Source organism: Hypomesus nipponensis, chromosome 13 (assembly GCF_054491055.1).
Source record: "Hypomesus nipponensis isolate SF chromosome 13, ASM5449105v1, whole genome shotgun sequence".
Lineage (NCBI taxonomy): Eukaryota > Metazoa > Chordata > Actinopteri > Osmeriformes > Osmeridae > Hypomesus > Hypomesus nipponensis.
The window spans coordinates 1,240,750-1,254,908 of NC_140373.1; the positions used below are offsets into that span (position 1 = coordinate 1,240,750).

At 54.9% G+C, this 14,159-nt stretch overlaps 2 protein-coding genes across 4 annotated transcripts in view; both read left to right on the forward strand.

The window, feature by feature from the left end:
• LOC146259372 (dynein axonemal heavy chain 17-like) overlaps positions 1-14,159 on the forward strand; it is a 27,635-nt gene that overhangs the window by 13,164 nt on the left and 312 nt on the right. The window contains exons 26-57 of the mRNA XM_084670424.1: positions 991-1,113; positions 1,230-1,352; positions 1,529-1,753; positions 2,004-2,095; positions 2,447-2,573; positions 2,790-2,942; positions 3,192-3,317; positions 3,422-3,529; positions 3,753-3,884; positions 4,033-4,193; positions 4,333-4,489; positions 5,145-5,249; positions 5,339-5,496; positions 6,554-6,692; positions 6,819-7,046; positions 7,553-7,690; positions 7,990-8,122; positions 8,410-8,561; positions 8,675-8,823; positions 8,910-9,192; positions 9,626-9,799; positions 9,942-10,149; positions 10,497-10,662; positions 10,773-10,995; positions 11,159-11,306; positions 11,407-11,498; positions 11,628-11,789; positions 12,106-12,270; positions 12,362-12,553; positions 12,827-13,093; positions 13,179-13,340; positions 13,445-13,843. Of these exons, the coding sequence (XP_084526550.1) occupies positions 991-1,113; positions 1,230-1,352; positions 1,529-1,753; positions 2,004-2,095; positions 2,447-2,573; positions 2,790-2,942; positions 3,192-3,317; positions 3,422-3,529; positions 3,753-3,884; positions 4,033-4,193; positions 4,333-4,489; positions 5,145-5,249; positions 5,339-5,496; positions 6,554-6,692; positions 6,819-7,046; positions 7,553-7,690; positions 7,990-8,122; positions 8,410-8,561; positions 8,675-8,823; positions 8,910-9,192; positions 9,626-9,799; positions 9,942-10,149; positions 10,497-10,662; positions 10,773-10,995; positions 11,159-11,306; positions 11,407-11,498; positions 11,628-11,789; positions 12,106-12,270; positions 12,362-12,553; positions 12,827-13,093; positions 13,179-13,340; positions 13,445-13,843 (5,370 nt within the window). The remainder of the gene's footprint in view (positions 1-990; positions 1,114-1,229; positions 1,353-1,528; positions 1,754-2,003; positions 2,096-2,446; positions 2,574-2,789; positions 2,943-3,191; positions 3,318-3,421; positions 3,530-3,752; positions 3,885-4,032; positions 4,194-4,332; positions 4,490-5,144; positions 5,250-5,338; positions 5,497-6,553; positions 6,693-6,818; positions 7,047-7,552; positions 7,691-7,989; positions 8,123-8,409; positions 8,562-8,674; positions 8,824-8,909; positions 9,193-9,625; positions 9,800-9,941; positions 10,150-10,496; positions 10,663-10,772; positions 10,996-11,158; positions 11,307-11,406; positions 11,499-11,627; positions 11,790-12,105; positions 12,271-12,361; positions 12,554-12,826; positions 13,094-13,178; positions 13,341-13,444; positions 13,844-14,159) is intronic.
• LOC146259373 (dynein axonemal heavy chain 17-like) overlaps positions 4,033-14,159 on the forward strand; it is a 20,135-nt gene continuing 10,008 nt past the window's right edge. Inside the window, exons 1-23 of one of the 3 annotated variants that reach the window (XM_084669603.1) lie at positions 4,033-4,193; positions 4,333-4,489; positions 5,145-5,249; positions 5,339-5,496; positions 6,554-6,692; positions 6,819-7,046; positions 7,553-7,690; positions 7,990-8,122; positions 8,410-8,537; positions 8,675-8,823; positions 8,910-9,192; positions 9,626-9,799; positions 9,942-10,149; positions 10,497-10,662; positions 10,773-10,875; positions 11,159-11,306; positions 11,407-11,498; positions 11,628-11,789; positions 12,106-12,270; positions 12,362-12,553; positions 12,827-13,093; positions 13,179-13,340; positions 13,445-13,843. The gene's annotated coding sequence lies outside the window, so the exon portion shown is untranslated. The other 2 variants (XM_084669601.1, XM_084669602.1) reach the window with 2 other exon arrangements.

A 14,159-nucleotide genomic window follows, 5' to 3' on the forward strand; every position in this document is an offset into this window, starting at 1 on the left:
CCCTGTATTACCCCCCCAGACCCCTGTATTACCCCCCAGACCCCTGTATTACCCCCCCAGACCCCTGTATTACCCCCCAGACCCCTGTATTACCCCCCAGACCCCTGTATTACCCCCCCAGACCCCTGTATTACCCCCCAGACCCCTGTATTACCCCCCCAGACCCCTGTATTACCCCCCAGACCCCTGTATTACCCCTTAGACCCCTGTATTACCCCCCCAAACCCCTGTATTACCCCCCAAACCCCTGTATTACCCCCCAGACCCCTGTATTACCCCTTAGACCCCTGTATTACCCCCCCAAACCCCTGTATTACCCCCCAAACCCCTGTATTACCCCCCCAGACCCCTGTATTACCCCCCAGACCCCTGTATTACCCCTTAGACCCCTGTATTACCCCCCAGACCCCTGTATTACCCCCCAGACCCCTGTATTACCCCCCCAGACCCCTGTATTACCCCCCCAGACCCCTGTATTACCCCCCAGACCCCTGTATTACCCCCCCAGACCCCTGTATTACCCCCCAGACCCCTGTATTACCCCTTAGACCCCTGTATTACCCCCCCAGACCCCTGTATTACCCCCCAGACCCCTGTATTACCCCTTAGACCCCTGTATTACCCCCCAGACCCCTGTATTACCCCCCAGACCCCTGTATTACCCCTTAGACCCCTGTATTACCCCCCAGACCCCTGTATTACCCCCCCAGACCCCTGTATTACCCCCCAGACCCCTGTATTACCCCCCAGACCCCTGTATTACCCCCCAGACCCCTGTATTACCCCCCCAGACCCCTGTCTTACCCCTTAGACCCCTGTATTACCCCCCAGACCCCTGTATTACCCCCCCAAACCCCTGTATTACCCCCCAGACCCCTGTATTACCCCCCCAGACCCCTGTATTACCCCCCAGACCCCTGTATTACCCCCCAGACCCCTGTCTTACCCCTGTGAAGACCTCCTGGTCTCAGGCATGTGTTCCTCTGACAGGTGACGTTTGAGATGTCTGAGAGGACCACGTTTGAAGACCTGCTGAAGCTGAACCTGCACCAGTTTGAGGATGAGGTTCGCAGCATTGTGGACATGGCCGTCAAGGAGTCTGGGATGGAGAAGGTGAGGCCTGTGGCCTGTCCTCTTGCTTGCCCTCGTCATATACTAAGTTGTGTAGAAGTTGTAATTATAAAAGTTAAGAAAATAAAGTAAAGGTGTAAGGTGTGACCCCTGCCTAGGTCCTGGCTGAGCTGGACAACACCTGGAGCTCCATGGTGTTCGACCACGAGCCTCACGGACGCACAGGGACCATGCTGCTCAAAGCCAACGAGGAGCTGGTAGAGACCCTGGAGGACAACCAGGTACCTCCCCTCTCTCACCATCACCAGGACAAGTTAAGAGGCTGGGCTTTTACAAGACACTTTTATCAACCTGGGACCTCTAGATCTTTTAAAGATTCTTCTTCTGTGGTGATCCCAGGTGCCGCCTGCCCACCCAGACAGCCTAACCCCCTCTTCTTCTTCTATGGTGATTCCAGGTGCAGCTCCAGACGCTGATGACCTCTAAGTACATCGCCCACTTCCTGGAGGAGGTGTCTGGCTGGCAGAACAAGCTCTCCACGGCCGACTCGGTCATCTCCATCTGGTTCACGGTGCAGCGCACCTGGACACACCTGGAGAGCATCTTCATTGGCTCAGAGGACATCCGCGCCCAGCTGCCCGAGGACTCCAAACGCTTCGACACCATCGACAAAGATTTTAAGGTTGGGAACAGATGCTTGAGCATAAACTGAAATAATAATGTTCATTTAGCAGATGCTTTCACCTGAAGTGATGTACAAGTGGGGTCTGGACTTTTTAACATCTTAAACTGCAGCCCCTTCTCCTTGGAGCTGCACCTACACCCTTGTTCTAGTACCAGATAGCTACACCCACTCATACTGAAGCAGAACCTTCACCTGGTGAGCTGGAAAGAGGTCCTCTACTCAGAGTCAAACTGTGTCTGTTGTCCAGGAGATCATGTGTGATGCTGTGAAGGTCACCAACGTGGTGGAGTCCACCAACAAGAAGGGCCTGCTGGAGAAGCTGGAGGGGCTGGAGACAGGGTGAACTCTACGTTGCTCTGCAAAAACACCCTTACAAAATGAATTGATAGTATAATCTAAAATAAGCAGGTGAAGTGCTGTGCAGCTGGAGCAGTGGATGTGGCCCTGTGTGACTGGGGTGTGTTCCTCCTCTGCCCCCATGTGGCCCTGTGTGACTGGGGTGTGTTCCTCCTCTGCCCCCATGTGGCCCTGTGTGACTGGGGTGTGTTCCTCCTCTGCCCCCATGTGGCCCTGTGTGACTGGGGTGTGTTCCTCCTCTGCCCCCATGTGGCCCTGTGTGACTGGGGTGTGTTCCTCCTCTGCCCCCATGTGGCCCTGTGTGACTGGGGTGTGTTCCTCCTCTGCCCCCAGCCTGGCCCAGTGTGAGAAGGCCCTGGCAGAGTACCTGGAGACCAAGCGCCTGGCCTTCCCCAGGTTCTACTTTGTCTCCTCAGCCGACCTGCTGGACATCCTGTCTAACGGGAACAACCCAGTGGAGGTGTGTAGGAGCACACACACACCATACACACTCATACACACACACCTATACACACTCATACACACACACACACACACACACACTCATACACACCCATACACACACACACTCATACACACTCATACACACTCACACACACACACACACCTCTCCACAGACACAGCAGCAGAACCTTGGATGACTGTTGTGGGTGGGTGTGTGTGTATCTCTGGGCAGGTCAGCAAGCACCTTTCCAAGCTGTTCGACAGCCTGTGCAACCTCAAGTTCCAGCTGGACAGCGATGGGAAGCCCATCAAGGTTGCCATGGGGATGTACAGTGGTGAGAACGAGTACGTCACCTTCGACGAGACCTGCGACTGCTCTGGCCAGGTGAGCACCTGACCTCCTCCCTGCAGCCTGCACCTGCAGCCTGCACCTGCAGCCTGCACATGCAGCCTGCAGCCTGCACCTGCAGCCTGTACCTGCAGCCTGCACCTGCAGCCTGCACCTGCAGCCTGCACCTGCAGCCTGCACCTGCAGCCTGCACCTGGGCTGTCAACACGTTCTGTGTGGACATGTATCATTTCATTAGACATCAGCATCAGCTCAGTGCCCGGAGAGTAAGTGTGTGTGGTGCAGGTGGAGTCGTGGCTGAACCGTGTCCTGGAGCGCATGTGTAACACGCTGAGGATGAAGTTTGGAGACGCCGTCCAGGCTTACGAGGAGAAACCCAGAGAGCAGTGGTTGTTCGACTACCCCGCCCAGGTCTGCCGCCCCATTCACAGGGACAAAACAAGGACACCCCAGTCAGTGCTTCAGGTGTGGCACCCCGGAGGACAGGTGGCGTGACGAGATGTGATGTGTTGCAGATCGCCTTGGCAACCACGCAGATCTGGTGGAACACGGAGGTGGGCATAGCCTTCTCCCGGCTGGAGGAGGGATACGAGAACGCCATCAAGGACTACTTCAAGAAGCAGGTCCGCTTCTTTCACATCCAGCTGCTCCACCATACCTCTGACTGCCCTCCTGGTCTCTGGGCTGGGGGCGTGGTCTCCGGCCTAATGTGGGCGTGGTCTGTGGGCGTGGGCTCTGGTTTGTGGGCGTGGTCTCCGGCCTGATATGGGCGTGGTCTGTGGGCGTGGTCTCTGGTCTGTGGGCGTTGTCTCTGGCCTGATGTGGACGTGTCCCTGTGCTCTGCAGGTCCTGCAACTCAACACCCTCATCACGCTGCTCATCGGAGAGCTGAGCCAGGGAGACCGGCAAAAGATCATGACCATCTGCACCATCGACGTCCACGCCAGAGACATGGTGGCCAAACTGGTCACCAGCAAGGCAAGCTCTGTCCCCTCACTGCTCCAGTCTGACCAGGCCGGTCAGCAAACCCTAACCCTCACTGCTCCAGTCTGACCAGGCCGGTCAGCAAACCCTAACCCTCCCCCTGTATAGTGTGACCCCTTAAGAAGGCTGGTCTGCTCCTCAGATCGACAGTATCCAGGCCTTCATGTGGCAGTCTCAGCTCAGGCATCGCTGGGACGACAAGAACAAGCACTGCTTCGCCAACATCTGCGACGCCCAGTTCACATACTCTTACGAGTACCTCGGCAACACCCCGCGATTAGTCATCACCCCTCTGACTGACAGGTGCCTCCTCCAATCAAACGTTTATCGTTGATCTTGCTATAATTGGATCAGAAAGTCAATCGTGACGCGGTTCAACTCTAAAGTTGAGTCAATCATTTTCAACCCCTGCCTTCCGTCCAACTGTTGCCCCCCCGCCCAGGTGCTACATCACCCTGACCCAGTCGCTCCACCTCATCATGGGCGGGGCCCCGGCCGGGCCTGCCGGCACTGGGAAGACTGAGACCACCAAGGACCTGGGCCGGGCGCTCGGCATCATTGTCTACGTGTTCAACTGCTCCGAGCAGATGGACTACAAGGTGAGCTGTCTGGCTCTTCAACTCCCTTTCTTTCACACACCATAGCTGAACCACATCCAGCAGGTCACACACCATAGCTGAACCACATCCAGCAGGTCACACACCATAGCTGAACCACATCCAGCAGGTCACACACCATAGCTGAACCACATCCAGCAGGTCACACACCATAGCTGAACCACATCCAGCAGGTCACACACCATAGCTGAACCACATCCAGCAGGTCACACACCATAGCTGAACCACATCCAGCAGGTCACACACCATAGCTGAACCACATCCAGCAGGTCACACACCATAGCTGAACCACATCCAGCAGGTCACACACCATAGCTGAACCACATCCAGCAGGTCACACACCATAGCTGAACCACATCCAGCAGGTCACACACCATAGCTGAACCACATCCAGCAGGTCACACACCATAGCTGAACCACATCCAGCAGGTCACACACCATAGCTGAACCACATCCAGCAGGTCACACACCATAGCTGAACCACATCCAGCAGGTCACACACCATAGCTGAACCACATCCAGCAGGTCACACACCATAGCTGAACCACATCCAGCAGGGTGTTTAGGTGCTGATGTGCAGTGGCTAGTGGAGTTGGTGGCAGCTGCTGATTGGCTGAGCTGTGTTGTGTGGTCCCAGTCCTGTGGAGACATCTACAAGGGCCTGGCTCAGACAGGAGCGTGGGGCTGCTTCGACGAGTTCAACAGGATCTCAGTGGAGGTGCTGTCTGTCATCGCTGTGCAGGTGGGGCGACATCTCTCTGGCAGAATGATGTCTGTAAAACATGTATGATAAGCCTGATGATTTCATCGTGTGAATATAACAACACACAGGTGAAGTGTGTCCAGGATGCCATCCGGGACAAGAAGATCATCTTTAACTTCCTGGGGGAGGTGATCAAGCTGATCCCCACTGTGGGGGCCTTCATCACCATGAACCCTGGCTACGCTGGCCGCGCCGAGCTGCCCGAGAACCTTAAAGCTCTGTTCAGGTACCCCCCCCCCTGCTTCTCTCTCCATCTCTCTCCAACTCTCTCTTTGTCTCTCTCTCTCCTCCTCCCCCTCTCTGTGGTGTGTATCTACAACAATGTAGTGTACATCTCTACCTCTCTACCTCTCGCTACTTATCTCTACCTCTCTCTATTTCACTCTACTTATCTCTACCTCTCTCTACCTCACTCTACTTATCTCTACCTCTCTCTACTTATCTCTACCTGTCTCTACCTCTCTACCTCACTCTACTTATCTCTACGTCTCTCTACCTCTCTCTACCTCTCTCTACTTCTCTCTACCTCTCTCTACCTCTCTCTACTTATCTCTACCTCTCTCTACCTCACTCTACTTATCTCTACCTCTCTCTACTTATCTCTACCTCTCTACCTCACTCTACTTATCTCTACGTCTCTCTACCTCTCTCTACTTATCTCTACCTCTCTCTACTTCTCTCTACCTCTCTCTACCTCTCTCTACCTCTCTACTTATCTCTACCTCTCTCTACCTCTCTCTACCTCTCTCTACCTCTCTACTTATCTCTACCTCTCTCTACCTCTCTACTTATCTCTACCTCTCTCTACTTATCTCTACCTCTCTCTACTTATCTCTACCTCTCTCTACTTATCTCTACCTTTCTCTACCTCTCTCTACTTATCTCTACCTTTCTCTACCTCTCTCTACCTCTCTCTACTTATCTCTACCTCTCTCTACTTATCTCTACCTTTCTCTACCTCTCTCTACCTCTCTCTACTTATCTCTACCTCTCTCTACTTATCTCTACCTTTCTCTACCTCTCTCTACCTCTCTCTACTTATCTCTACCTCTCTACCTCTCTCTACCTCTCTCTACTTATCTCTTCCTCTCTCTACTTATCTCTACCTTTCTCTACCTCTCTCTACCTCTCTCTACTTATCTCTACCTCTCTCTACTTATCTCTACCTTTCTCTACCTCTCTCTACCTCTCTCTACTTATCTCTACCTCTCTACCTCTCTCTACCTGTCTTCTCATATCCCCCCCCCCCCCCTCTGTGGCGTGTGTGCCCCCTCCCCCTGCAGGCCGTGTGCCATGGTGGTGCCAGACTTTGAGCTGATCTGTGAGATCATGCTGGTGGCTGAGGGCTTCATCGACGCCAGAGTCCTGGCCCGGAAGTTCATCACCCTCTACACGCTGTGTAAAGAGCTTCTCTCCAAACAGGTGACCCTGCACCGCCACACGCCGTCTACACAACATCCACCATGAGGACTCTGCAGCTCGTCCTCTGTTGTTCTCCCACACACCGTGTGTGTGTGTGTGTGTGTGTGTGTGTGTGTGTGTGGACAGGACCACTATGACTGGGGCCTGCGTGCCATCAAGTCTGTGCTGGTGGTGGCCGGCTCCCTGAAGAGAGGGGACCCCAGCCGGCCGGAGGACCAGGTGCTGATGAGGGCCCTGAGGGACTTCAACGTCCCCAAGATCGTGATGGATGACACGCCCGTGTTCCTGGGGCTGATCGGGGACCTGTTCCCCGCCCTGGACGTCCCCAGGAAGAGAGTGGTGGAGTTTGAGCAGGTCAGACCGTGGTCCTGCTTGTCTGGAGACTGAGAGGGAGGGAGGGCTATAACAGTGAGGTGGAGATACTGTAGGAGCTATAATGTTGAGGTGGAAACAGCAACTATTACATTGAGATAAAGAGTGGAGCTGTAACAGTGAGGTGGAGAGAGCAGGTACAGTGTTGAGGAGAGGAGCTGACTGTGTTGGAGTGACTGTGTTGGGGTGATTGTTGGCTAAAATTGGAAGAGATGATCTGATAGGCTGCAGAGAATATCTTGCATAAAAAATGCATTTGTGAATCTAAGCACGTCAGGAAAGTTCCAAAAATCCACACACAAAAACAGGGATTTGTAACTCGTGTTTGTCTGATTTGTAAACTCGTGTTCATCAGGCTGCAAACAAATCTAATTATGTCATATATTTGTGAATTGCGTTACATTTATTTGTTAATGATGAAATACATTTGTGAATGGTGTTACGTTTGTTTGTGAGTTATGAAACTAATCTGAGTCCATATGCTCCAGCTGGTGAAGCAGGCGGTGCTGGACCTGCAGCTGCAGGCGGAGGACATTTTCATCCTGAAGGTGGTTCAGCTGGAGGAGCTGATGGCTGTCAGACACTCTGTCTTCATCATCGGCAACGCAGGCACCGGCAAGTCCAAGGTAGCCCTCCCCTTCCACAGCGCTGTTTCACACCTCATAGCTCTGTGTGGGCGGCACTCAGTGACCTGGCGTGTGACCTGGTGTGACCTGGTGTGACCTGGTGTGTGACCTGGTGTGACATGGTGTGACCTGGTGTGACCTGGTGTGTGACCTGGTGTGACCTGGTGTGACCTGGTGTGTGACCTGGTGTGACCTGGTGTGACCTGGTGTGTGACCTGGTGTGACCTGGTGTGTGACCTGGTGTGAACTGGTGTGACCTGGTGTGTGACCTGGTGTGACCTGGTGTGTGCTGTGTCCAGGTGATGCGGTCCCTGAACAGGACGTATCTGAACATGAAGAGGAGGGCGGTGGTGGTGGACCTGGACCCCAAGGCTGTGACCTGTGACGAGCTGTTTGGCATCATCAACCCTGCCACCAGGGAGTGGAAGGATGGTACAAGACCCCACCCTGCTCCTCCTCCTCTCCACCCTCCTCCTCCCCACCCTGCTCCTCCTCCTCCCACCCTGCTCCTCCTCCTCCCACCCTGCTCCTCCTCCTCTCCACCCTCCTCCTCCCCACCCTGCTCCTCCTCCTCCCCACCCTGCTCCTCCTCCTCCCACCCTGCTCCTCCTCCTCTCCACCCTCCTCCTCCCCACCCTGCTCCTCCTCCTCCCCACCCTGCTCCTCCTCCTCCTACCCTGCTCCTCCTCCTGGTGTTCTGACAGAGTGTGTGGTTCCAGGCCTGTTCTCCTGTGTGATGAGGGACCTGGCCAACATCAGTCATGACGGGCCCAAGTGGATCGTCCTGGATGGGGACATCGACCCCATGTGGATCGAGTCTCTCAACACTGTCATGGACGACAACAAGGTCCAGGGTCCTGTGTTTCAGGACGTGTGTGTGTGTGTGTGTGTGTAGAGAGAGAACAACCATTTTCAATGGGAGTTAATTTTGTGATCCCATTAGTATAGTAAAGCAAACCTGTGTGTATGTGTGCGCGTGTGCAGGTGCTGACCCTGGCCAGTAACGAGCGCATCCCTCTGAACTCCACCATGAGGCTGGTGTTTGAGATCAAAGACTTGCGGACCGCCACCCCTGCTACCGTGTCCCGCGCTGGCATCCTCTTCATCAACCCTGCCGACCTGGGCTGGAACCCGTCAGTCAAACACCCACACACACACACACAGGAGCTTCCCTGTGTGTAGCACGGCCCTGGTGTGACCCCCCTGTGCTGCTCTGCAGGGTGGTGACCAGCTGGATCGAGCAGCGTCAGGTCCAGTCAGAGAAGGCCAACCTCTCCATCCTGTTTGACAAGTACCTCCCCACCTGCCTGGAGAAGCTCAAGTTCAGCTTCAAGAAGATCACTCCCATCCCGGAGGTGACGCTGGTGCAGACCCTGCTGCAGCTCATGGAGTGTCTGCTGGTGCCGGAGAACACTCCTCCAGACTCCCATAAAGAGATCTACGAGCTGTACTTTGTCTTCGCCTGCATCTGGGCTTTCGGAGGAGCCATGTTTCAGGACCAGGTACGCACACACGCTACACGTACACACACCAGGTACACACACACGCCAGGCTACATACACACACCAGGTACACACACATGCCAGGCTACATACACACACCAGGTACACACACACACGCCAGGCTACACACACACGCCACACACGTCACATTGCTGAGTACTGGAATAATAAACTTTCCATAAAACAGTCTCAGCAGCAGTCACACATGTAACCTGTCCTCCTCCCTCCCTCTTCCCCTCCCTCCTGCCCCTCCTCCCTCCTCAACCCATCCCTCCTCTCCCTCCTCGCCCTCCCCCCTCCCTCTCTCTTCCCCCTCCTCCCCCTCCTCCCCTTCCCTCTCTCCTCCCCCTCCACCCTCCTGCCCCTCCTCTCTCCTCCCCTCCTCCCCCTCCTCCCTCCTTCCTCCCCCTCCTCCCTCCTGTCCTGTGTTCAGCTGATGGACTACAGAGTAGAGTTCAGCAAGTGGTGGGTGAACGAGTTCAAGACCATCAAGTTCCCGTCCCACGGAACTGTGTTTGACTACTACATCAACCCCAGCACCAAGAAATTCTCTCCCTGGACAGACAAAGTCCCCAAGTTTGTCTTGGACCCGGACCTCCCTCTGCAGGTGATGATCGTCACCCTCCTTCCCCCTCCTCACCTCTCCTCTCAGCTCCTCCAGATCTCTCTCTGGCTCTTGATCCATCAGTTCTGGTGGTCATGGTGATGGGATGACGTGTAGATGTGCTGCTGTCCTGCTGCTGTCCCAGGCCTCCCTGGTGCACACGGCTGAGACCACCCGGATCCGCTACTTCATGGACATGCTGATGGAGAGGAAGTGTCCTGTGATGCTGGTGGGGAACGCAGGCAGTGGGAAGTCTGTGCTGATGGGAGACAAGCTGAGGAGCCTGGACTCTGACAACTACCTGGTCCAGTCTGTCCCCTTCAACTTCTACACCACCTCCGCCATGCTGCAGGGTACTCACACACACACACACACACACACAGTCTTTCTCACACACACACACACACAGTCTTTCTCACATACACACACACACACACACACAGTCTTTCTCACACACACACACACACACACACAGTCTTTCTCACACACACACACACACACACACACACAGTCTTTCTCACACACACACACACACACACACAGTCTTTCTCACACACACACACACACACACACACACACACACACACACAGTCTTTCTCACACACACACACACACACACACACACACAGTCCTTCTCACACACACACACTCACTCCCATGAGTGGTGAGCGCCCCCTGAGAGTGCTGCGTCCTGGTTCAGCCATCCTGGAGAAGCCCCTGGAGAAGAAGGCAGGCAGGACCTACGGGCCCCCGGGCAGCAAGAGCCTCGTCTACTTCATAGACGACATGAACATGCCTGAGGTGGACAAGTACTTCACCGTGGCTCCTCACACACTCATCCGCCAGCACATGGACCACGGACACTGGTACGACCACAGCACACACAGCACATGGACCACGGACACTGGTACGACCACAGCACTCAGTCACTCACTCAGTCACACTGACCCAATACCCCTGTGTCCTCTGTGCTAAGGTATGACAGAGCCAAGCTGACTCTGAAGGACATCCATAACTGCCAGTACGTAGCCTGCATGAACCCCACGTCTGGCAGCTTTACCATCGACCCCAGGCTGCAGGTCAGTACCCCGGGCTGCAGGTCAGTACCCCGGGCTGCAGGTCAGTACCCCGGGCTGCAGGTCAGTACCCCGGGCTGCAGGTCAGTACCCCGGGCTGCAGGTCAGTACCCCGGGCTGCAGGTCAGTACCCCGGGCTGCAGGTCAGTACCCCGGGCTGCAGGTCAGTAGCTGTGCCCCCACCAGCTGTGTCCTGCTAGTCTGGCTGGATCTGAACCTGGGTCCCAGTGGTGTGAGGTGTGAGCCAGGTGTGTCTGGAGCGTGACCTCTGCTTGTGTTTCCTCAGAGGCACTTCTGTGTGTTTGCTGTGAGTTTCCCTGGGCAGGACGCGCTCCACAGCATCTACAACTCCATCTTCAGCCAGCACCTGGACATGAGCAACTTCCTGCCGCCCGTCAAGAAGTTCTGCTCTACCCTGGTCTCTGCAGCGCTGGGTGAGAGCTCACATGTCCACGTCACAGGAACGCTCCAGCCCCTCACGCGTGCTCACTTCACTCTCTGTGTGTGTGTGTGTGTGTGTGTGTGTGTGGTCAGGCTTCCACCAGAAGATCAGCACCTCCTTCCTGCCCACGGCTGTGAAGTTCCACTACGTCTTCAACCTGCGAGATCTATCCAACATCTTCCAAGTGGGGCGCTCTTACACATTTATAAATAAAGACGTGTGTGTGTATCCTGTGTGTATCCTGTGTGTGTCCTGTGTGTATCCTGGGTGTATCCTGTGTGTATCCTGTGTGTATCCTGTGTGTGTGCTCCAGGGCCTGCTGTTCGCGGGGCCAGACTGTGTGAAGGCCCCTGCAGAGCTGGTGCGACTGTGGCTGCATGAGTGTGACCGTGTGTACGGGGACAAGCTGGTGGAGGACAAGGACATCGAGCTGTTCTCCAAGATCCAGCAGGACATCTGCAAGGCCTGCCTGAAGGTACCACGACCACTCTGGGGAGGAGAGCTGCAGTCTGTATGTGTGATCACTCTGGGGAGGAGAGCTGCAGTCTGTATGTGTGATCACTCTGGGGAGGAGAGCTGCAGTCTGTATGTGTGATCACTCTGGGGAGGAGAGCTGCAGTCTGTATGTGTGATCACTCTGGGGAGGAGAGCTGCAGTCTGTATGTGTGATCACTCTGGGGAGGAGAGCTGCAGTCTGTATGTGTGATCACTCTGGGGAGGAGAGCTGCAGTCTGTATGTGTGATGCAGCAGGTGGAGAGGGGAGTTGTAATGGGTCCCTCAATGCCTGCAGGATTTGGATCCAGGGTGTCTGTTTGAGAAGCCCAACATCTTCTGCCACTTCTCCCTGGGCATCGGGGAGCCCAAGTACGCCCCCGTCCCCTCCTGGGCCGCCCTCAACAAGCTGCTGCTGGAGGGGCTGGACAGCTACAACGAGGTCAACGCCACCATGAACCTGGTGGGTCCTCCTCAGCCCCACATCTTCATCAACTGAGAAAACGCAGCTGGCTTGTTAACGGTGTACTTGTGTGTGTGTGTGTTGGGTGCAGGTGTTGTTTGAGGACGCCATGTCTCACATCTGCAGAATCAACCGCATCCTGGAGTGTCCCCGTGGCAACGCTCTGCTGGTGGGCGTGGGGGGCAGTGGGAAGCAGTCCCTGTCCCGCCTGGCTGCCAGCATCTCCAACCTGGAGGTGTTCCAGATCACCCTGAGGAAGGGCTACGGCATCCCTGACCTCAAGGTGCAGCACGCACACACACACGCTCCTAACACACACACACACAGGCTCCTAACACACACACACACTCTCATACACACACACACACGCTCCTAACACACACACACACACACAGGCTCCTAACACGCACACACACAGGCTCCTAACACACACACACACTCTCATACACACACACATACGCTCCTAATACGATAGCACGCACACTCATACACACAGTAGCACAAACACTCACTGACTCACATACATTCCCCCCCTCTCCTCCCCCCTCTCCCCCAGCTGGACGTGGCAGCCCTGTACATGAAGGCCGGGGTGAAGAACACGGGCACCGTGCTGCTGATGACAGACTCCCAGGTGGCGGAGGAGACCTTCCTGGTGATCATCAACGACCTGCTGGCCTCTGGGGAGATCCCCGGTCTGTTCCAGGACGACGAGGTGGAGGCCATCATCTCCGCCATGAGGAACGAGGTGAAGGCCTTGGGCCTGCCCGACTCCAGGGAGACCTGCTGGAAGTTCTTCATCGACAGAGTCAGGAGGCAGCTCAAGGTAGGGAACCAACAGAACGCCGCCCACAAATGACTTTACAGTCACGTCTGGTAAAGCAGGAAGTTTTGCTTACGTCCTCCTGCAGGTCATCCTGTGCTTCTCTCCCGTGGGCTCCACCCTGAGGGTCAGAGCCAGGAAGTTTCCTGCCGTGGTCAACTGCACCTCCATCGACTGGTTCCACGAGTGGCCAGAGGAGGCGCTGGTGTCCGTCAGTGCCCGCTTCCTCTCTGAGACAGAGGGCATCATGGTAACCTATAGAGGGATGGGCAGAGTTAGAGAGGGATGGGCAGAGTTAGAGAGGGATGTAGGTGATCCTATAAAGACATGTCTCACCTCCCTCCCTCCTCCTAGCCGGAGGTGAAGACCTCTCTCAGCCAGTTTATGGCCTTCGTCCACAAGACAGTGAACCAGATGTCCAAGTCCTACCTGGTGTCGGACCGGCGCTACAACTACACCACGCCCAAGACGTTCCTGGAGCAGATCAACCTGTACCAGAACCTGCTGTCTGTGAAGAGGAGCGAGCTGCTGGCCAAGATGGAGCGTCTGGAGAACGGCCTGACCAAGCTGGAGAACACCTCAGCCCAGGTGGACGACCTGAAGGCCAAGCTGGCCGTGCAGGAGGTGGAGCTCAAGCAGAAGAACGAGGACGCAGACCAGCTCATCCAGGTGGTTGGCGTGGAGACGGAGAAGGTTTCCAAGGAGAAGGTTATCGCCAACGCGGAGGAGCTGAAAGTGCAAGTCATTGCCAAGGTGTGTGTGTGTTTTTTGTGCCTGTGTGTGAAAAGGTTTGTGTTCCATAGTAGGAGGTTACTCGGTTTTAGGCTTCTTTGTTCAAAAGGTCGAAAAAACATTTTATCTTTAACTAAACTAAATTTCCAAGAAACATTGTTTTGAAAAGTTTAAAAACAAGGTTGACCAAATATTCAGGATTTTGTTTTCTGAAAGGTTTCAAAAATATATGTTTTAAACGTTTTTTTTAAATATGAAAAAGTTGAAAATTTTTGAAATAATGGTTGAGTCAACTCATTGAGTTGAAGAGGACTGTGCTCTGTTTTAGGTCCAGTCT